This window comes from Carex rostrata, chromosome 1, assembly GCF_964058835.1.
Source record: "Carex rostrata chromosome 1, lpCarRost1.2, whole genome shotgun sequence".
Taxonomy (NCBI): domain Eukaryota; kingdom Viridiplantae; phylum Streptophyta; class Magnoliopsida; order Poales; family Cyperaceae; genus Carex; species Carex rostrata.
In genome coordinates, this window is record NC_135918.1 from 12,003,605 (window position 1) to 12,027,548 (window position 23,944).

General features: G+C 30.8%; 2 protein-coding genes and 1 long non-coding RNA gene across 3 annotated transcripts; 2 read left to right on the forward strand and 1 right to left on the reverse strand.

The window, feature by feature from the left end:
• Nucleotides 1-1,959: 1,959 nt before the first annotated feature.
• On the forward strand, nucleotides 1,960-2,755 carry LOC144558863 (pathogenesis-related protein 1-like). The gene is made up of 2 exons (XM_078307779.1): nucleotides 1,960-2,275; nucleotides 2,370-2,755. The coding sequence occupies exons 1-2, from the start codon at nucleotides 2,095-2,097 to the stop codon at nucleotides 2,660-2,662; spliced, it is 474 nt and encodes a 157-aa protein (XP_078163905.1). The 5' UTR covers nucleotides 1,960-2,094; the 3' UTR covers nucleotides 2,663-2,755.
• Nucleotides 2,677-10,049, reverse strand: LOC144558875 (uncharacterized). The gene is made up of 2 exons (XR_013513037.1): nucleotides 9,919-10,049; nucleotides 2,677-2,731 (listed from the first exon to the last, which is right to left on the reverse strand). It is a non-coding gene; the product is annotated as an uncharacterized LOC144558875 (long non-coding RNA).
• LOC144558858 (pathogenesis-related protein 1-like) lies at nucleotides 9,148-10,073 on the forward strand. Its single transcript, XM_078307764.1, has 2 exons — nucleotides 9,148-9,418; nucleotides 9,563-10,073. Exons 1-2 carry the CDS (start codon nucleotides 9,238-9,240, stop codon nucleotides 9,856-9,858), a joined length of 477 nt encoding a protein of 158 aa, XP_078163890.1. The 5' UTR covers nucleotides 9,148-9,237; the 3' UTR covers nucleotides 9,859-10,073.
• Nucleotides 10,074-23,944: the final 13,871 nt, after the last annotated feature.

Genomic DNA, 23,944 nt, shown 5'->3' on the forward strand with positions numbered 1-23,944 from the left:
GATTTCCTTACGGTTTGGAATTTTTTTTTTTAGCCCAACTTTGCACCTCTGGTTAACATATCAAAACACCTTCAAAAATCATAAAAATTTACCGACATGTACTGTTGACTTCATAGAATAAGACTGTGAAGTTTCATACAAAATCTCAAAATAGATCGTGAGATATCGGCTCTCAAAAATTGCCCGAACTGCTGAAAGAGTGATTCTGAGCCCAAATTTGCACCTCTGATTAACATATCAAAACACCTTCAAAAATCATGAAAATTTACCGACATGCATTCTTGACTTCATAGAACAAGGCTGTGAAGTTTCATACAAAATCACAAAACAGATCGTGCGATATCGGCTCTCAAAAATTGCCCGAAATATTGAAAGAGTGCTTCTGAGCCCAAATTTGCACCTCTGATTAACATATCAAAACACCTTCAAAAATCATGAAAAATTTACCGACATGAATTTTTGAAGTCAAGAATGCATATCGATAAATTTTCATGATTTTTGAAGGTGTTTTGATATGTTAATCAGAGGTGCAAATTTGGGCTCAGAAACACTCCTTCAGCAGTTCGGACAATTTTTGAGAGCCGATATCTGACGATATGTTTTGTGATTTTGTATGAAACTTTACGGTCTTGTTCTATGAAGTAAAGAATGCATGTCGGTAAATTTTTATGATTTTTGAAGGTTTTTTGATATGTTAATCAGAGGTGCAAATTTGGGCTCAGAAGCACTCTTTTTCAACAGTTCGGGCAATTTTTGAGAGCCGATATCTCACGATCTGTTTTGAGATTTTGTATGAAACTTCACAGTCTTATTCTATGAAGTCAACAATACATGTTGGTAAATTTTCATGATTTTTGAAGGTGTTTTGATATGTTAACCAGAGGTGCAAATTTGGGCTCAGAAGCACTCTTTCAGCAGTTCAGGCAATTTTTGAGAGCCGATACCTCATGATCTGTTATGAGATTTTGTATAAAACTTCACAGTCTTATTCTATGAAGTCAACAATGCATCTCGGTAAATTTTCATGATTTTTGAAGGTGTTTTGATATGTTAACCAGAGTTGCAAATTTGGGCTAAAAAAAAAAAAAAAAGCAAAAAAAAAAGCAAAAAAAAAAAAAAAAAAAAAGCAAAAAAGAGCAAAAAAAAAGCAAAAAAAAAAAAAACCAAACCGTAAGGAAATCTTTCGGTTTGGAAAAAAAAAATTCAAACCGTAAGGAAATCTTACGGTTTAAATTTTTAATCCAAACCGTAAAATTTCCTTACAGTTTGAGTAAAAATATAATTTTTTCAAACATCTGGTTACTTATAATAAAATATTAATAAATTTGGATATTTTTAAAAAACTCGGGAGAGGAACCAGCAACGGGACCCCCCAACTAGACTCAAAGTAGAAATTCAAAACTGTTGTACTAGCCTACTAGGTCAGTAGGTCGCTATAAACGTTTTTTTTTTTTTGGAATTTCATGTATAACCTTGAAAAGCCTTGAAATTACATATTGTTCCCTCTAAAATTCATAATGTCATATTTTCTCTTCTAAATTTTAAAAACTCACAAATATACTCAATTTATTGTATGTTCTATTAAAAATTATTTTAAATTTAATAAGTACCAATTTTATTCTTTATTAAAAAATGTAACATTTAGTTGGTCGGTTTTTGAGAACCTATTATTTAATTCTCTAATTGTGACACATATACAGTGACATTTAGGTATACGCTTGCGTGTGCGTCATAAGCAAGAAAATAAATAATTTGTCCTCACAACCGGCCGATTAAAATACTTAACATTTATCTTTAAAATGCTATATATCTTTTATTTTATTTTAATAGAAAAAACAATAAATTTGAAAGTTTTGAAAGTTTTAGAAGGATAAGTATGATATTATGAAAGTTTAGTATGATATATATATAAAATACCCTTCTTTTAAAAAAAAGGAGGAAATTTTAACCTTTGTTCCACGCCTATCTACTCTGGTAGTGATCTCTATATAAAACCCTCTAGTCTCACAAACTTGCATATATATCAACACCACAATTTCCAAATAGTAATCACATCTCCCTTAGTTACATTCAATTCAAAAGCAGACATCGATCATGAGTTGTACCTTGACAAGCGAGATTAGTACTGTCATCCCGGCACCTCGCCTTTTCAAGGCGGCCATCTTGGATGGGTATAACTTAAATCCTAAGATTGCAGCTGATAAGATCGTTAGCGCTGTTATTATAGAGGGTGATGGTGGGGTCGGCACTGTCAGGCAATACAACTTCAGCCCTGGTAAACTTAATTTTATTCTTTTACCTTGCCTGATAGAGGATTAATTTTACTATTATTGTAAAAAAAATGTGCTAACTAATTTTACTTGTTGCAGCGATGCCTTTTAGCTATGAACAGAGACGCCTCGAATTTCAGGATGTTGATAAGTGTGAGGTAAAGTTATCAGTGGTTGGAGGTGGAGGACTCGGTGTTTTTTTCGAGTCTGCTTCGCACCACATCAAGTTTTCGGCAAGTGATACAGGAAGCTTGGCAAAGATGGTATTGACATACACGCCTACGCCTGGAGCGAACAGTGCGCAGTATGAGAACATGATGAAAGGTGCATTTCAAGGTGTCATCAAGGGGTGCGAGGTGTTTCTCCTTGCCAACCCCGATGCCTATAACTAAATACAACTTGTATATATGTATGATATGATCTGATCGATTATGTTAAGAAGAGAATAAAAAGCTTCCACCCTTTGGAGAAAGCTACTTTCAAAATTTGATCCATTTGATATGTATGAGTTGTTTCTCTGTTACTGGCAATAATTAATTTCATTTATCATTGATGTATCAGAAAAGCAGTGTTAAGAAAACTAAAGTTGGCCACTGTCTTTCGAAAACATTTTATAGCTCGACTTTAAAATGGATTTCAGCGTGCATGTACTGATGAACAATCAGGTTTTCTTGTCAGTCTATTTTTAATTAGTTAAAAAAATGCATGCAATATATATATATGAGTTAGGCTGGGGTGCTATGGATAGCATAGTGGCATCTATGCCACGGCTCAATATTCGAGTTTTCAAAATCCAAACGGTCGATCCGAACCGTTCATCTTATTCTCCATATTAATATCTGCTTGGAGACCAAATTTTACATTTTTCTGAATTGTTTTACTATTTATTAAGTATTTTACAAAATTGTTGATCCAACGGTGGCTGCACAAAACAGTAAAACTGTTGGATTAGTGATTTTCAAAGTAGCTTAATAAATAGTAAAACAATTCAGAAAATTATAAAATTTGGTCTCCAAGCAGATATTAATATGGAGAATAAGATGAACGGTTCGGATCGACCGTTTGGATTTCGAAAACTCGAATATTGAGCCGTAGCATAGAGGCCACTATGCTATCCATAGCACCCCAGCCTAACTCTATATATATATATATATATATACCAACCAAGTCTAATAACATGACTTGAATACTAATAAAAACTTTTGACTATCAGTATCAATGACTACTCCATTATAGCACCTATTTCTTGGTCAATTATGGAGGCAACATTTGCAATTTCAAGTTTTTGATATTTAATTTCCACTGCAATTTGAATACCTTTTGACCAATTTTGCGCATATATGGGCTATCCACGCAGATCAAATATGCCTTGAACCCCTGTGTATTTTTTTATTTGGTTTGAAGTATACAATACAATTAAAATTGAATAATAAGTTAAAAATGCAATAAAAATTCAATCTAATTAAATAGACAATGCACATGTTCAATCTAATTAAAAAAAAAATCCAACTTGATTAAAAAAAAACCCAAGTCCCAACTCCCAAGGCGTGCTTTTCATTTTTTTTTATTTATTTATTCCGATTATGAAGTTAATCCCACATGTTTGGTATGGCCTAAAGCTAAGGAGGTCTAAATTGGTTATTCCAACTTAGGCCGGTCTAAATTATTCATGTTTGGTTGAGGTCTAAAGTTAAATCATAGCTTAAACTATTTCTTGTTTGGTTACAGTTGGTGGAGGACTAAAGTTTTGAAAGCCTAAATTGGTTAATTATTTATAATAAGATACTAATTATATAATATTAATATATTAATAATATTATGTATTATTATAAAATTTATTTAATATATTAATAATAATTATTAATAATAAAATACTAGTTATATAATTATAAATTAATAATAATTATTAATAAAAAGATACTAATTATATAATCTTATTAAAATAATTATTTAATATATTAATAATATAAAATATTAATTATATAATTATATAATTATAATAATTATTAATAATAAGATACTAATTATATAATATTAATATATCAATAACAACTATAGTATAATACAATATTATTATAATAATGATTTACTATATTAACAATATTAGTTATTAATTATATAATTATAAATTAATAATAATTATTAAAAATAAGATACTAATTATATAATATTAATATATTAATAACAACTATAATACATTGTAATATTATTATAATAATTATTTCATATATTAACAATATAACATATTAATTATATAATTACATATTAATAATAATTATGAATAAAAAATATTAATTATATAATCCTAATATGTTATAATATTATTATAACAATTATTTAATATATTAACAATATAGGATATTAATTATATAATTATATATTAATAATAATTATTAATAATAAGATATTAATTATATATTAATAATAATTATTAATAATAAGATACTAATTATATAATATTAATATATTAATAATAACTATAAAATATTATAATATTATTATAATAATTATTTAATATATTAACAATATAACATATTAATTATATATTTATATACTAATTACATAATATTAATATATTAATAATAACTATAATATATTACAATATTATATAATAATTATTTAATGTATTAACAATATAACATAATAATTAGATACTTATTTATTATTAATAATTATTAATAAAAGGATATTAATTATATAATAATTATTTAATATATTAACAATATAAGATATTAATTATATAATTATATACTAATAATAATTATTAATAATACTATACTAATTATATACAAATAAAATATTATTATAATCATTCAAGTTAGGCCACGAGGTGGAATAAAAATTAAACCACCATCGTGAGGTGGTTTAATTTAGGCCGGCCTAAAGATCGGCTTATGCCATCTTAGTCCGGCTCAATTAAGACACATTTGGTGGAATAACGAGGCCTAAACTCCTTATTCTACCCTTTAGACCACAACCAAACATAGGGTTTAAAGAATATATAAGCCACAATAGATAAAGTGACGGGGACAAAGAATATATAAGCCTTTAGCCTTCGTAGGTTTCCGAATTTAAGAATTATTTGCTCCATGTAATCCGGATTCGAATTATATATGTGGATTCAGGATAATCCGGATCTTTTTACATACCTAGAACTCAAATTCTATTATTTTTAGCCGTTTAACCTACCCGTGTCATATATATTCGATAAGAGGGGTATGAATAAATTTTTTTATTTCGTTAAATTTATTAGTTATCTAAATAGGTAAAGATACAAATAATAATTTTTCATACCCGTCACTCTATAGGTTAACCTTTCACTTCCAGTGCATCTAAATTTATTTCCATTTCAATGCACCTAAATTACGCCTCTTCTGTTCCAGCGCATTCCAAATATTGTGTCAAATATATTTTTCTTTTCCTCTTCGATTTCTTGTCTTTTTTTCTCAATTAATGAGGTCTAACAATCCTGTGCTATACATAATAGTTAGAGTAAGACTTAGGTGCTATAGATAGTATAAGGCTTTCTGTATTACGGTCTCAAAAACGTATCATATAAACTTCAAATTTTGATTTAAGTAGCTCAGTAAATTAGTTATATAATAAACTTGTAGAATATCAATTTTTTATTATTTTTAAAATTTTTTTACTATTTTTTATGATTTATGAAAGATGCCAAAAATGATTTAAAATATTTAACAATTTTCTTTTATTTTTAAGTCATTTTTTGCTCATCTTTCATAAATAATAAAAGATAGTATTTTTTTTTTTAAAATAGTAAAAATTGATATTCTGCATGTTTATTATATAACCAATTTAATGAACTACTTAGATTGATGTTTAAGATTTATACGATAGACTTTTGAGGCCGTAGCATGGAAAGCCTTAGGCTATATTTTATAGCATTAAGCCTTACTCTAATATGAAATGTAGATGTATATGATAGCGTAGCGTAGCTTGGCTTTGACTGAGCAAGCTGTGCAGTAAAAGTTGCACCTTTTTTTTTTTTGAATTAATTCAAGCCAATATGTTACGTACATATGCAAATTTTCTGATATAGGGCATAAATGGCAAAATGCTTGAGCAAGCTTTGATAGAGAGCATAGATGGCAAAATGATTGAGCTCACTGATACAGGGTATGGATGGTAAAATTAATATGCGCGCGTAGCCTTTTTAACGTTTTTCATTTTTTAACTTAATTAATTAATGAATAGATGAATCTTCAAATGAAAATTGATGGAGCTAGCCGTCTCATCCATATCAGAATCATTTTCTTATGGAGAAATTAATTTGCCTGATTTTTTATATAATAATATTTGAATAATAACTAGTTATGTGCTGTTGTCATTTAGTGATTTTTTTTATGGTAGGTTGGCAATTGTAGTGATTTTTTATTATAAGATAAATATTAAACATATTCTTTTTATGTTTATTTCTTGTTATTTTAGTTAAATATTGAATTTGTTCGAAAGAGATATTAGTTTTTTTTTTATTTACTTGTTTTATAAAGAAATAATTTAGTTGGAATTGATTGCACATTTATTTATTAGTAATGTGATTGCATATGTAATATTATTGCACATTTATTTATTAGTAATGTGATTGCATATGTAATATTATTGCACATTTATTATTGTTCTATTTATAAAATATAATAAAATTATTTATTATATTAGTATTATTTGTTATTCACCCGCTTCCGTTTCGTTATCCGATAACTTTAACGGGTAAGGATATGATAGGGTAAGGTCAATTCTTACTTAGTAAGAGTAGAGTATATATAAGGTCAATTCTTAGTAGATATAAATATAAAAATGCTTCCACTTAGTAGATATAAGTATGAAAATGCTTCCACTTTATCCGTATCGTACCTATTGACACCCCTATCCACAAGTATCAATTAAGGAGTGGGTATTGGTAGAGGGGTAAACAGAGTGAATTCGGAGTAGATATACTAATATCAGTGAGAGGATACAAAAACTGATAGTCAACAGATGTCAAAATGTAAAATGAAATTAATCCACCTTAAATAGATATGAATACGGAACTAATAATTTACGAATACATATATAAAATAAATAATTGTCAGATAATTGAGTTATATTAACCAGTGTTGTAAAAAACACTTGTTTAGACTGATTAATCAATCGATTAGTCGTTGGCGGCGATCAAACTGTCACGGATTTTCCCGACTAATCGACTGATTATTCCTAATTATAGCTGATTATTTATGATATGCTTGATTAATTGCTTGACAACACCATGTCCATCTGACGAGCACATACCATTATTTACAACACTGATATGAACAATCTGACTTATATAATATAATATAAGCAGTGGATCTTCACCTCCGTTTTCTTTATTAGAAAATATGTACGTGTGACTAGAGGATATGAGGATCCTTTAATATGTATTATGTATTTAATTTTTAGAGTGAAACAAAATTTGAAATTTGTTTTAAACTTCAAAAAACATAATTCTATATCTTTTTGAAATATCATAAATGGCAAAATAAAAAATTGAGCATTTTGGTTTGACCAAGGCAAGGGCGGCCGGAGTCAAAAAATTTATAAATGATGGTTAAATACCCATATTGATATCAGTATAATATATAATCTCATCAAAAGCATTAATTGATTACAAAATTAACCAATTCAGACTTATCAATCCAGGTAAATATATAATCAGGGCGGAATCAAAATTTGAGTATGGGGGCTAAATAGTATCATTAAATTTTTTGTAATAAAAAAATACATAAAAACAATATAACACAAGATAAGAAGATCATTCACTATTTGAATTCACAAAAAAGATACAATAAATAACTAACACTAATAAAGTGTCATGTCTATCAAATAAATCACTTCATCCTTAGTTCCATGACACAAATCTAATAATTTAATAAATGAAGATGTCAAATTTACAAATAAATTCACTTCATTCTTAATTCATTCTATTTTATACTGACACCATGTCAGTTGCAATCATGGAAATTTAAATTTCTTTTGTGTCCTAAAACTAGTTTCAGGTATGATTATAATTATAAAAATTGAATATTCTTTTCTATCAATGATCTGAAATTCTTACAATTCTCTAAAGATGTTCTACTACCCCTTAGAACCGAAGAAGTGAAATTTAGTGGAGAACGGATATGCTGAGTAATTGGTAGAGTCATGAAGAATGGAGATGCTGAAATTTGGGAATTGTTTTTTTTTTTTTAATTTTGTTGGATCCAATGTTAATAATGAAATACACAGAATTGTCTTTTTAAGGAGCTTTGCTGATGCTATAATAAAATACCATTTATTTCTAATTCTTTCTATGGGAATCAGATTTCCTGTCCCCAGAGTCACTGTGGGGTGGGCCCAGTTACTGTTAAAGGGTTCAGGGTTTAAATAGTTTTGGTTTTAGGGTTAAATGGGAGCCCACTCTGCAGTGACTCTTGGAGCAGGAATTTCCTGCCCACCGGTGGGCAGTGGATTCGGTTCCCTTTCTATGTATTACCTTTCTAGTTTCGAAAGGGTTTTAATTTTCTTCTTTTCCACTGCTCACGCACGGAAGGATCCACTGTCTCAATTGCCCAAATTGAAATAAATTTGATTTTGGTTTTTAAAATACATTCAAGCCCTTTAACTTTGTTCAAACACTAGAGAAAGACCCCTGAATGCTCTAGTCTAAAGACGAATCTCCAAATTAGTAAGGTTTCTATATTCTTAATAATAAAAAATTTAAATCTTGGGGTGGTTTAGCACCTCCGCCATAACTATGGTCCGCCCCTGAATAATATTATTGCAATCAAATTGAATTTTTGTTCCACGCCCACCTACTCTGGTAGAGATCTCTATATAAACCACTCTTAGTCTCACAAACTTAATTACATATCAACACCACAATTTCCAAATAGTAATAACATCTCAGTTAGTTACATTCAATTCAGTTCAATTCAAAAAGCAGACATCGATCATGAGTTGTACCTTGACAAGCGAGATTACTACTGTCATCCCGGCACCTCGCCTTTTCAAGGCGGCCATCTTGGATTGGCACAACTTGGCTCCTAAGATTGCAGCAGACAGGATCGTTAGCGCTGTCAATATTGGGGGTGATGGTGGGGTCGGCACTGTCAGGCAAATCAACTTCGGCCCTGGTAAACTTTTTTTCCTTTACCTTATCTGATAGTTGATAGAGGAGTAATTGTATTGGTCTTTATAAAACAAGATTTAATCAAAGAGTATTTTGCTATTAATGTAAAAAAATTGTGCTAATTAACTAATTAATTTACTTGATGCAGCGATGCCTTTTAGCTATGAACAGAGACGCCTCGAATTTCAGGATGTTGAGAACTGTGAGATCAAGTCATCAGTGGTTGGAGGTGGCGGACTCGGTGTTTTTTTCGAGTCTTCCTCGTACCACGTCAAGTTTTCGCCAAATGGTACAGGAGGAAGCTTGGCAAAGATAGTTTTGACATACACGCCTATGCCTGGAGCAAACAGTGCGCAATATGAGAAAATGGTCAAAGGTGCTCTTGAAGGTATCATCAAGGGCAGCGAGGCATTTCTTCTTGCCAACCCTGATGCCTATAACTAAATGTTGTACGTATGATATGATCTGATCTATTATGTTAAGAAGAGAATAAAAAGCTTTGACGCTTTGAGAAAGCTGCTTTCGTAATTTGATCAATTTGATGTATGAATTGTTGCTCTGTTAGTGACAATAATTCCATTTATCATTGATGTATAAGAAAAGCAATATTAAGAAGACTAAAGTTGGCCAATGTACTTTAAAATGAATTTCCGTGTGCATGTACTGATGAACAATCAGGTTTTGTTGTCCGTCTATTTTTAATTAATTAGTTAAAAAAAATGCAATATAGCGAATCAAGTCTAATAATGTGACTTGAATACTAACTATGAATACAAAATTAATTGTTAACTTATTTTCGTTGTGTTGTTGATTAGTAGTATCATAGAAGGAAAAATCGAAATTGGAATTGGGATCAGTCACTTGATTTGGGAATCAGAATCAGGTGAATTGGTCAGAATCAGCTGAATCGGATCGGAAACTCGGATATTTTTGCAGAAGCTTATTTTGTACTAAAGAAATAGAAAAAAATTGATAAATAAAATAGTTTTGATTTCTAAATGAAATAAATATATAGATGAAAAATAGAGGAAGAAAATCAAACAGACGGATAGAAAATATGAAAAAACAATTAAAAAACAAATATACAAATGCAAAAAATTATAGAAATGGATGGGTCCAATGAAAATTGAAATGGAGACAAGAAGTAAAAAAAGGCAGCGCTACTTGTAAGTGGCCCCATCTCGTGTTTTCGTTGCTCTTGATTTATAATGGACCGACTACTTTTTCTATTTATGTGCTTCATGGACTTGTACACCGAGTCCATTTAAGATGTGTTTATTGGCTTTTCTTCTCGACAGGTGCCAATTTTCTTTCTTCTCAAATCAACTACGGTTCCTTCTATTTTTGAAAATCTTTGCGGAAGCTGCGAAGTCGTGAGGGGAATCGAACTCTTGATTTTTAAGTACAACAATTTTAGAATTTTTTTCTAGCCAATTGTACTACTTCTCTTTTCTCGACTAGGGTTTCTTTGATAAACCCAAATTAACGCAAATAAAAGGCCGAATCGGCTTATCTTAGAGAGAATCGCCTCTAAATCATGAGAATTGGTTGAGACTCGCTTGATTCGGCTGAATCACCACTATTTAATCCGGTTTTTCTATGAAAAATTGATGACCGCTTAACTCGGTCAAAAATCGGATCGGCGTCGTCCGATTCCGTTCTGATTCAGCCGATTCCGATCTGACTCGACCAAGTTTGCATACTATGGGTAGCCAATTTGCTTTGAGGCTTTGAGCAAAGCCACAAAACATTTGTTGTTTTGAAAAGATGGTTTTGAATTGTAGCATTTTTTTTTTGAAACAAATTGACTATATAAGCCTGAGGATTTTGGGTCATATTTGGTCGATTATTGAGGCTACATTTACAATTTGAATAAATGTGGAAAATGTACCTTTGGACCAATTTTTACAAGCATAACATATCATTAGCAAAATAGTTATTTGCAAGAATTAAATCGTTATTGCTGTTGCATTGGAGAAAAACTCAAAGACTTTTGACGAAGATTCTCTCGTCCCGTTGCTTTTGACCAACACCCACAATGCACCAAAAAATTTTCCATCAAGGAAATCTTTTTGCTTGTACCGATCAGTACTAGAGCAGTTTAGCGATCGATCGTGAAATTGGAAAAGCGAATTTGCATTTCTCCTGCCCGTCATATTTACTATGAGTAACCAAATTTCATCCACACATTATCCTAAATTTTACGGCCAGCAAAAAAAGATAATAATAACAATTATATATACCAATACTGATACTAATACTAATACCAATACTAATACTAATACTAATACTAATACTAATACTAATACTAATACTAATACTAATGCTACTACCATCACTGTTGCTAATAATAATAATAATAATAATAATAATGTTATAACGTTACAATTTCAGCCTAGGTTATACGAGCCAATTTTTGCGATTTCAAAGTCTTAACAGTCGATTCGAACCGCTCAACATGATCTCCATATTAAAATGTGCTAGGAGACCAAATTTTATATTTTTTTTGAAACTTTTTAACTATTTTGTTAGATAGGTACAAAATCACTATTTTCAGATAATTTTGGACCATCCAAAATAGTGGTTTTTCATATATCTAAAGAAATGGTTAAAAAATTTCAAAAAATATAAAATTTGGTCTTGAAACACATTTTAATATAGAGATTATGTTGAGCGGTTCGGATTGATTGTTTGAACTTTAAAATCACAAAAACTAGCTTGTGATAATTTAAGCCAATCATAAGATACATGAATATTATTATTACAATGATGATGATGATGATAATGTTAAAGATGAATAGTTTCTTGAGTCTTGTTGCAGTTGCTTTGGGAATACTTTGTGCATTTTGAAAAAGTGGCGAAGGACAGGTATGACTATGGCCCGACAACATTCTTGGAGGCAATACCAGTGGCAGTCAGGGCGGATCCATGAAGATCCAAAGATAGACAATTAAGTGTTTATCTCTAGATTTGAAACTTTTTGTTAACCTAATGTAATTTAAAATAACATGGCAAAGACTTGTTGTTTCAGCGAGAACAAAAAGAAGACTTCCCTGCCAGTTCATTTGTTCCAATCCGAGTCAGAGAGCCTAAAAAAGACCTAGCCAAAAACCAGCACGCCCTCTGACTATTCTCCTCTTTGTTACAAGATCTAACGAAAAAAAGAACCTAATGAATCGCTGTTGCTGTTCCAATCCAAGTAGAATCGTGCCAGACTTCGCTGTCGCGGACTCGTTATATTACATAACTTACATTGCATATTACCTAAATTAGATTATTTCATTTCTTAGTTGTGTTACTGGATTCATTGATTACTGTACCAGTACCGTTGGTTATGTTTTTTTCTTGAAATCTACCAAATTAATTTTGTATCAGTTAATTATTATTTGAGCCAAGTTTTAATTTTCTTTGATTGTAGGATCGAGAGAGAGAGATGAACTTCCTTCTCATACTATGTTGTATGGATACGGGTACGGCGATACGGTAATCTTATAAAATCTAGGATACGATACGCCTATTATATATATATATATATTTTTTTTTATTATTTTATATATTATATTTAGATAATTATAATTTAAATCAAATTTGTAGAAGAAAATAAAGACTTAATCTAAGTAGAAAAAATAGAATCCCGCTCTAAGCAGAAAAAATAGAGATTTGCAGTGGTTCACAAACGTGGTCCACAGGAGCGGCACTTGGTCTACAGGCGCGGTTGACGGGAGCGGCACGCGGTCTACGGGCTCTGGTGCGGCGCTGGTTCGATATGCCGTATCTTAGAGTATCCAGCGGTATCTGTGAGTGTCAACGGAGTATCGGCGACCGTATCGGCTGAGTAAGGATACGTCAGCTGGCGTATCGGATACGTATCGGTGCTGTATCAGACGCGTATCGATATCGGATACGGATATCCAATACGTATCCAATACGAATACGACTCCCAATCTGAAGTATCCGAGTAACATAGTGCTTAACATAGTGCTCTTATGATCTGTGTCTCAGAAATCGAAATTACAAAAGTATTTTACTCTTTTACCTTCTTTTGTTTGTTTTTATTTTGTATTGTATGAGAATACACATACACATATTTTGTACCCATAGTGGCAATGTATGAAAGTAGCTTATCTGTACTGGCATGGAAGTCAGACAATTTGGTAACAGCCAATAAAAAATCGGTAGATTGGATGTAACAGTCTGATGTATAATAGATTTTTTTTTTAGCTAATACTTGATTAATTAATGAATTTGAACTCAATTAATTATTTGAATTCTATTAGTGCCCTATCTTGACAGATATCTTGGATCCGCCCTTGTTCACAAGTGATGCATTTACATGAAAAATTTATAAGTTTCAAATTAATTTAGGTCTAAAGTCAAACAGACAATAAATAATGAAAAATAAATGCAATAAACTTAGCATATAATTTTTTTTTTATCACTTGATTTTACAATAAATTATTTCGAAAATGTATAAATTTTGCAATTACACATATAACTTTTGAAGTAAATCAAATTAAACAGTTTGACTTATCATTTGAAGTGAAACCAATAAGTTTTGCCGCTAGACTCATCAAAGAATTTAGTGATCATAGGAGATATAATTGTTATTATTAATAAATATCATTTTTTACTGGATATGCGTGGATGAAATTTACTTGGGGCAAGAGAAAAAAACAATTTTTGCGTTTCCAATTTCATAAAACGCTAAACTTACGTAGCGCTGCTAGCGCATACCCGAGCAGCACACCGAGAATATTTGCAACTGTGTTAATTATCGCCTTATTTAGCGTTTCGCCTACATAAACAAAAAGAATTGATAAGTAAAGAATGGACACATCCAGTTTTTAATAGATGTCCATTAAACTATTAAAGATGTAAACAACCCTTAGATATGTTATCTAAAGTTTTCTTTCTTAGACTTGAATAAAATGGTTCAAATAAATTTTTCTCTCACCTCTTTTTGCTGCTTTTGAGTCAAAAGACTGCTGTTAAAATCTACACCCATCTGTCTCGATATGATTTTAAGGCTTAATTTTTTTGACCGGCGCGATTTATTTCTCTTTTGAGGAAAGACTGCCACGGTATGAATAACCGCCTAGTTTACTTCCCTGACTAACGCAGGTTCTGGAAACATATATACAGTGAATAAAATTGAAACCTGATTAAGCATTTTCTGTCTTAAAATTGGGAAATAATAAAACAAATTTGAGCCAAGTCTGAATTATTAGTGATTGTACGATCAAGTCTTACACTGTCCTCAGAAAAAAAAAATTAAAAAAATCAGAGTGGCTCAGACTCTCTGCCTAGTAGGAAAGTTCCGGTTACATGGCCACAACCACAAACATATTATACAGGGGATCTCAACAAGTGAAAAGGAGGCAGCTGCTGTGATTGCATATATTACCGGATATATAATGTTCCCGGTAATTAAGAGTTCTCGACTTCGACTTATACTTTCAGTTGAAAAGTGGATGGAACTACTTGGGCCGTTTAAAATTGGGCTCTCATCAGCCAGCCCGTTAATTAAAATACGGGGAGGGTCATTTTTTTAACGTTTATAACTTAAAATTTTAAAATAAGATATTAAAATAAAACAGTTAAATACGATATATATTATTTTCCTTACATATACATAAAAAATATTACCTTTTGATTTTGTTTGCGAGTAAATAAGATGAAAAATCAACGTCTAGGATTTATCATTATCAATGTATATTTACAAACTCTTGATACCGATAAAAGCAAAATCAAAAGAAAGGTGCCTTATCTTACTTTCAAATAACTCAAAATATTACAAACGAAAGGTGAAAGAAAATCGGAAGCAAAAAGAGGAAATGAGGTCTAGGACTCTAGGGGTGTGCTCCAATTGAGGTTACGCAGATGGAGAGGAAGGAAAATACATTGTGCGGAGGTGAACGGTGCCTCAGACCGCAGCTGTCCGAAGTTTTCACCTGCTTCAGAACTGAAGAAGCGGAGATGAACGCGTACTGTGCGGAGGTAAACGCGTAGTGATTTTTGGCAACAATCTTCACCCCCAAATTAGAGTGTAAAGATTACTGTTAGGGAGTAAACGTCTTCCTTCTCCTTCCATTAATGAAGATTTTCACCCTCAAATTGCGGAGCACAGGGGCCATGTTGAAAACCAAAAAATTAAAAAATAAAAGAGGAAATGCACTGACATCGGTCCAAAAGTTGAAAGTCAATGGAGAATTGCAAAATATGCATGAAGAAATGATATTATTAATTACCCACCAGATGCACACCGAATTCACTCCTCATGACAATTATTTATTTAACAATCACGATAACTAATAACAAGATAGTTATCAAAAGATTCAAAAAATTAAAAATAAAATTATAGATATTCTTGGTTGGTTATGTACAAATATTAGTACAATCTAAAATTATAGATCTTCTTTGGGACCAGAAAATTTAAATGAAATGACCAAACGAACAACAAATTAGATAATTTGAAGACAAAAGCATAAATTATAAGAACGATTCGATCATAATTAAAAACATAACTAAGGAGGTTAAGATGAAAATGACATGACTTGAAATAAAGAGAAAATAAGATTAAAAAAAAAAAGTATGCCGTGTCAGCGTCACACAAACACAATAGTTTTTCTTTTTTTTTCTTTTTTTTGTGATAGCCCACAATATTGTATTTTTACATATTGAATACCTCATATATTCGTACGATCAAAATTCGTGGAGATGGGATGAAATGAAATTTCTATTTTTTTTTTTTCAACTAGCGTAAAATGATGAAAAATAAACTTTCAAATTGTATATTTAATTTGTTTTTCACGAGGATGAGCTTGGTTGATCCTCCTCCTTTATTGTCCCTCTTTGTATGTGGTAGATATATATTCCAACATTTTGATGAAATAAAAAAAAAATTGTCTTTGCATTACCAGAATTTTGATTTGTTGCAACGATAACACCAGCTAGTTGCATGGTTATTTAGGTCTCATGTAAAAGAATTGGCATTTATGATTTCATAAACCTTGTTGCATGGGATATCTTATAGAAAACATCACCCTTGTAAATGAGAGTGATTAACCATGCTATTGTTTCATATCTACCCATATAAATAATATTGGGAGAGACAGCCCCCTCATATAATATGTTTTATTGAAGCCTTATGTAAATAGTTGATCCTATGCCCATGAAAATAGTTGTAAAGTAGTCTGACATATTATTTGCAATGACAACTCATGTAATTGTTTTGTTGATCCATTTTTATATTATTTATGCTAGAAGCCCATGTTAATACTCGGCTACAATACCCATGTTATTAATCTGGATTGTTGGGTCAGATTTTTTGCAAAGAGTTTTCTCATGTAATTGTTTCATTGATATCTTTTTGTATTATTTATGTTAGAGGACTATGTTAATACTCGGCCACCATACCTATGTTAATATTCTGGAATGTTAGGATGGATTATTTGCAAGGGCTATCCCACGTTAATAGTTTTGAATTACTGGCAAAGACAATTTTGTATATTTTAGAAGTTTAATAAAAAACTTAAAGAAGGAAAATGATAATACAAATTTTAAAATAGCAAAAGTTTAATATTTTTTATAAACAAATTTATTAAAATGTGTTTGGCATATACACTAGTTCTTTTATAGAAAAAGGCAAAGAATACTATCTTTTTCGGTAAATATTTTCACTATATACAGTAGTTAAAAAGTGGTTAAATATTACAATCCTTCACAAATATTGTCTCTACTTGTGTTTTCAAGTTACTGAAATGCCTTTTGTCCTCCAGCATAATTTTTTTTTAAACATATGAATATGAGTGAGTCTATGGTACTATGCATATTACGATTTGTTACCGTGCTACGGCTTTATATTCAAGTTTTCAAATCCCAACGGTCGATCCGAACCGTTCATCTTGTTCTCCATATTAATATGTGTTTGGAGACCAAATTTTATATTTTTTGAAATTTTTTTACTATTTTTTTAGATTTATTGAAAATCATTGTTTTTGGATGGTCCAGAATTTTCAGATCAAGTGATTTTCTAAATATCTAAAAAAATAGTAAAAAAATTTCAAAAAATGTAAAATTTGGTCTACAAAGACATATTAATATGGAGAACAAGATGAACGGTTCGGATCAACCGTTAGGATTTGAAAACTCGAATATAGATTCGTAGCACGGTAACAACCCGTGATATGCATAGTACCATAGACTCACTCTATGAATATTAATAAATGAGAAAAATTAGGATAAAATCAACCTAGTTGTATATATATCAGGACAAAGATTTGATTTTTAGTTTTCTGGATTTTTGGGTTTTCTTTTTAAGTGGTACGAGACTATCTATCGATACCAATCAGGTACTAAACATTGGTATTAGTATCTAACCCTACCAACTTAACCTTGTTATCTCAACTCCCAAAAATATAAAAGCAAATATAAAACCTAACATCGGCTTTGTATTTCAACCTGACCCAGATCAGTACCGAACAGTGGTACCGGTTAACTAGCATGACATCTATTCCCGTAGTAAATTGGGGACTCTCAGTTTGCAAATTTATACATGATATTTGACTATAGCATGACACATCACCTCTATTATTACCTGTATTTAACTATGGAAATAAATCTGCTGTGGTTCTCAAAAGAATCACAGGACCCTGCTTTTCCAAATCCACCCCTCTATTTTTTTTTCAATGCACAAATCTCAAAATCTGTTATTTTATATGCACAAATCTCAAAACAAATGAATAGATAGATTTGAAAAAGAAGGGTCCTGTGATTCTCAAGAATCACAGCAGATTTGTTTCCATTTAACTATAGCATGATATTTAATTAACAGAAAATTTATACATGATATTTAACAGTATTGTTCCAAGTTAGTAGCTATATAGTTTTAACTACCTGTCTTCCTCTATGAGTTTGTTATTTTTTATTTTATAATTATTTTATTTCGGTTATAAAAAATGATTATGTTTTTCTTATAGATGCTTTTCATGATAGTATTTTAAATATGTATAAAGTGATCAATATGTCTATGAGTTTTATTTCTGAGGTACAATGTGATATCAATCCCTCACTGGGTTTTTTTTTTTTATCTTTGAATACGTACGCTTTTTTCGATTTTTCTTCGAATTTGCAGAATTTCTTATAGTGATTTTTTAGTTTTAGTTAGATTTCTTGAGTAATGATTTTATCGTTTTTGAATGAAGTACAAATTTGAATCATATTTGAATTAGGACCGTAAATGAGCCGAGCCGTTTTGAGTATAGCAAAGTTTGAACCTGGCTCGTATTAGAACGTGCCGAGTCGAATTGAGTTTGACTTTAGCCAAATCGAGCATAGATTAGAGATGCACATTAACCAAAAAAAATTGGTGATATGATATTGTAAGCCGCGCATAGATTACGAACCATAAGAACTAGCTTTTGATTTAATGATCAAGGCACAGTTTCAATATGAGAGGTCATGAGTTTGAAATCTGAATGAGAAAAGTTTTTTATTATAATAATAAAAATATTTAATAGTTGGATATTTTGACATCTAACCTTTATTCAGAAAAAAAAAGATCATCCTCTCATAGACACGAGGTAACTCAGGTTTAAATCATTTTCATCCATTACATTTATTTTTGGTGGGGTAGAGAATTGATAAAGATTTAAAGTTTGTGCTACAGCTACAAGATATATGCTACAGTTACGTACACATTACAGCCCCAGCACGTGAAAATGATTGTAATGACAAAACGTGTCACATTACATCCTCTTGTGGTTGAAAGATTTTAACTCAGGATGTTGAAAGTTTGTCCAAAGGAAGAACGTGTCGCAATACAAAACGTTCGAATTGTAAAAGTTTGTCGGGTACACGTGTCGCAATATAAAACGTTTGAAATGTAAAAGTCTGTCGCAGTGTACCATTGTTTGTGAAGGAAAATATGACACTACAGCGTAATCAGAATTTTCATCTGAGATGGACAAAAAAATTTAGTGGTACGACTAATTGATTAATGAGGAGGGTTCAAATGCCTCCATGTTTTTGTGCTTTCATCTCTCTTCATTATTTTCAAAGTTTAAACAGTCGATCCGAACCGCTCAATCTAACCTCCATACTAAAATATGTTTGGAGGCCAAATTTTATATTTTTAGGAATTTTTTTACTATTTTTTTAGATAGGTACAAAAATACTGTTTTTAGATGGTTCAGATTTACTGATTTTGTACCTATCTAAAAAAATAGTAAAAAAATTCCTAAAAATATAAAATTTGGTCTCCAAACATATTTTAGTATGGAGGTTAGATTGAGCGGTTCGGATCGACTGTTTGAACTTCGAAAATGATGGAGAGAGATGGAGCCATGATGGAGGCACAAAAACATGGAGGCATTTGAACCCTCCTCTTGATTAATTTAATATGTGAAAATTTTGGAGGTAGATAAAATTTTCTCAGTAGACATGCAATAACATAATTATGAGTATAACTAGGGTGCTTTTAAGGTCATCAAGTTTTTTGATGAACTCAAATTTAAAATCTGTCAAATTAACTTTGAATTATGAATCTAAACCGTTGAGACCCGCTTATTTTACGAGTGATGCGTCTATATGTGAAAATTTTAAACATTCAAATTAATATAGTATAAAGTTAAGCGGTCGAAATTAGAAACTTAATAAATTAATTTTATGCATTCATTTTTTGAACGTTTTTTTACCGCTTGACTTTATTACTAAATTAATTCAAATATTTAAAATTTTCACATATAGATGCATCACTTGTAAGGTAAGAGAGTTTCAACGGTTCGAATTCGTCATTTGAAGCCGATTTGATGAGTTTTAAACTTGAATTCACCAAGGGACTTGGTGAACTTAAGAACACCCTAGTTCTACTCCATAATTATATATAGAACTATAGAGGTTGACTACTCTACTTACATAAGCATATGATGGTATATGCTTATAAGTCATTTTTTCGTTTTCAAAATTCAAAAAGTCGATATGAACCATTATATGTGATCTCTATATTGAAATGTGTTTGGAGACCAAATTTTATATTTTTCTGAATTTTTTTACTATTTATTAAGTCACTTTGAAAATCGTTGATCCAACGGTAGTTTAACAAAATAGTAAAATCAGAAGCCACCATTGGATCTGCGATTTTGAAAGTGGCTTAATAAATAGTAAAAAAATTCAGAAAAATGTAAAATTTGGTCTCCAAGCACATTTCAATATAGAAATCACACCTAACGGTTCATATCGACTTTTTAAATTTTGAAAAAGAAAAAATGACTTATAAGTATATACTCTCAGATGCTTATGTAAGTAGAGTAGCCAATCTCTAGAACTATATATACTTAGTTTTCAAAATTCAGAGAAAGTTAATTGTCTACCTCTGATTCAATATGGTTCTACCACTGACTTGATGTGATTTGATTACGTCACATCACACTATGACATATAATTGAAAATATATTTAATGTGATATGATATAATTAAATAGTAGATGATAGTCATGTGTGGCCACATTGTAATCACAGATAAGATGATCAAACATGATATGATTGGTTACACTTAAACGGATATAAAAATGTAAGGTAGAGACAAGTTTAGATAGTATGCTAAAATATAAATTATAAAAATGTATAATTAATTAATGAAATTTGAACTCAATTTCTCCTACATCTCATGGACAACTTTAATCACAAAACTACAAGCTAACATTTTTTATTTTATAATGAGGTTGAACTATATAAAAATTTAAGAACACAAAATTTCCATGAAATTTTAATATACATAATTAAACATTTTATAATCATGTGAGTGTCTTAGTATTCTTTGGAGTACACTAAAATTCATTCCTGATGTGAAGCACGGTGATGCATCGAAGACATGAGTCATTTGAACCCACCTCATTTATACTTTTTTTGTCTTTATTAATTTAATTTCATGAAATAAAATTAGCTTTGTTAATATGTTTAAATTCAAATTAATTTTGTTAATTAATATGTTTATCTTCTCGACAACTATACAAAGAGGAGGGTTCAAATGCACCCAAATGCACCCTATCATTTTTTTTCGTTTTCAAAGTCCGAATAGTCAATCTGAACCGTTAGATGCGATCTACATATTAAGATGTGATTGGAGACCAAATTTTATATTTTTTAGAATTTTTTTACTATTTATTAAGCCACTTTGAAAATCGCTGATCCAATGGTCCAGAAAATGTAAAATCAGCGATTTTCAAAGTGGCTTAATAAATAGTAAAAAAATTTCAAAAATTGTAAAATTTGGTCTCCAAGCACATCTTAATATATAGATCGCATCTAACGGTTCGGATTGACTATTCGGACTTTGAAAACAGAGAAAAAAGATTTGAAAAATAGAGTGCATTTGAATGCATTTGAACCCTCCTCCTATACGAAGTGGTTGATCAACCGACGGATACTGTAGTAAAATTGTCTTAATTGACGAAATTATTTTCAATTGCAGCTGGAGTATATGTTGAGTACTGAAATTATTTTCATTACTGTAGGCATGGCAAGTTGCCAATGATTGTCAATGAATGAATGACAAATAGTTTAGTTGGGTCCCAGTAAGCTAGATGGGCACACAAAATTAAGCGACACTAAATCTCCATTTCTCCGTTCTATTATTAAGCACGTTGTGATTGTCACAGTGATGAACCTCTGATGCACCATGTTTGGTAAATGTCGAAAAGTAAAAAAAGAATGTATTTCTTCCTAATTATTGGGTGTACATATTGATTTTCCTTGTCTCTATTAGTCTTGTACCCAAAATAATATATTCAGAATTTACAATTTAAAAGTTAATGCATAATGCATGGTCAAAAAGGAGGTTCAACATAGGGACCGAATTGTCTGTCCTCCTAGGGGCAGGAAATTTCTGTCTCCAGAGTCACTGCGGATTGATCCAAATTTAAAAACAGTAACAGTAATTAAATCCTTTAACAGTAACTGGTCTCACTCCGCAGTGACTCTGGGGGCAGAAATTTTCTACACCCGGAGGGTAGGAGATTCGGTTCCATCAACATAACCATTTAAATTTCTCACGACATTAGGCAGAAAGTTGGTTAAGGGTGCGTGGCATCTGTACTATTGTACTCAGATATATGTACTTCTGATTATTGACAGGAACATCACTGCAGATTGTCACAGTGATGTAGTTAGGGAGTTTGTACACATGTACTATTTCTTGATAGCTACTTTCAAGTATTTTTTGAAAAAGAAAAAAATTTAATTTATTTTCTCATTGTGAAGATTGGATTATTTTATTTTTGTTGAGGAAGTAAAATACCTAATTGCATTAAAATAAGAGTAGTGATACGTGTTTCAGCTGCTGACTCTTATTTAAGAGTATGGCTACGGTGCTACGGCTCAATATTTGAGTTTTCAAAATTCTAACGGTCGATCCGAACCGTTCATCTTGTTCTCCAAATTAATATGTATTTGAAGGCCAAATTTTACATTTTTTGAAAAAAAATTATTATTTTTTTAAATAGGTAGAAAATTACTTCATCTAAAAAATTCTGCACCATTCAGATATTTGATTTTCTACTTATCTAAAAAAATAGTAAAAATTTTTCAAAAAATATAAAATTTGGTCTCCAAACACATATTAATATGGAGAACAAGATGAACGGTTCGGATCGACCGTTAAGATTTTGAAAACTCGAATATTGAGCCGTAGCACCGTAGTCCTCTATGCAACCCATAGCACCTTAGCCTTGCTCCTTATTTAAAAAAAAAAACAAAAAGTTTCTCTTATTTCGTACGGATCCCACACAATTAAATTTTATAGGAGACTCTTTTATTTGTAAAGGTTGGACTATGAGAGGTGAGTACGTATATCTCTTCTTAGGTAATATTGCAAACTTTGTCTTTCTTCAAAATCAAACCTTTTAACACAATTAGAACCAATTTAAAATTCACAAGGAATATTAATAAAGATCAGACATGCTTTAAGATTTGCGCTTTAACAAACTGGACGGTGATTTCCTTGGGAGTACTGCAACAGTTGGCAATTAATGGTCTCTTTACTTGTCCGATTCTTGCTCCACGGTAGATAGTACTTCTTTTTCTGCGGCCGACTGGTGAGTTCTGCGTCCCGCAATAGTGTAACATTATGCAAAATTCATATACTAAATGAACAAATGGTATTTTTCTGAGCAGACGAACATGAACAAATGGTAAACCAATAATCTGAGACTATATCTGACCAAAGTAATACAGAGAGTTTTGAAATATTCATGTTTTATGAAAACATAAATCGAAAATTTAAGGAATTATAATTTGCAAGAATCTATAATTTTGTATAATTGTATATATTAATTAGTAAATATATAATGGATAATAGAACGTTAATAGATAATAATATTATTTATAGGTTTCTTTTAATTGATTTATGGACTGTTTTTCAAAATTAGAAAACTGAAGGGTTACAATGTAAAAGAAGAAATTTTAATTGGACAAGTGGGACCCGCACCCATCCTTATCCCCTATTCCCCTCTCTTTTCTTCTTTCTCCAGCGGCCA

Coding starts and splice junctions, on each gene's coding strand:
- LOC144558858 (XM_078307764.1), top strand. CDS start 9,238: ATGAGTTGTACCTTGACAAGCGAGATTACTACTGTCATCCCGGCACCT. Junction 9,419..9,562: donor GCAAATCAACTTCGGCCCTG/GTAAACTTTTTT, acceptor TACTTGATGCAG/CGATGCCTTTTAGCTATGAA.
- LOC144558863 (XM_078307779.1), top strand. CDS start 2,095: ATGAGTTGTACCTTGACAAGCGAGATTAGTACTGTCATCCCGGCACCT. Junction 2,276..2,369: donor GCAATACAACTTCAGCCCTG/GTAAACTTAATT, acceptor TACTTGTTGCAG/CGATGCCTTTTAGCTATGAA.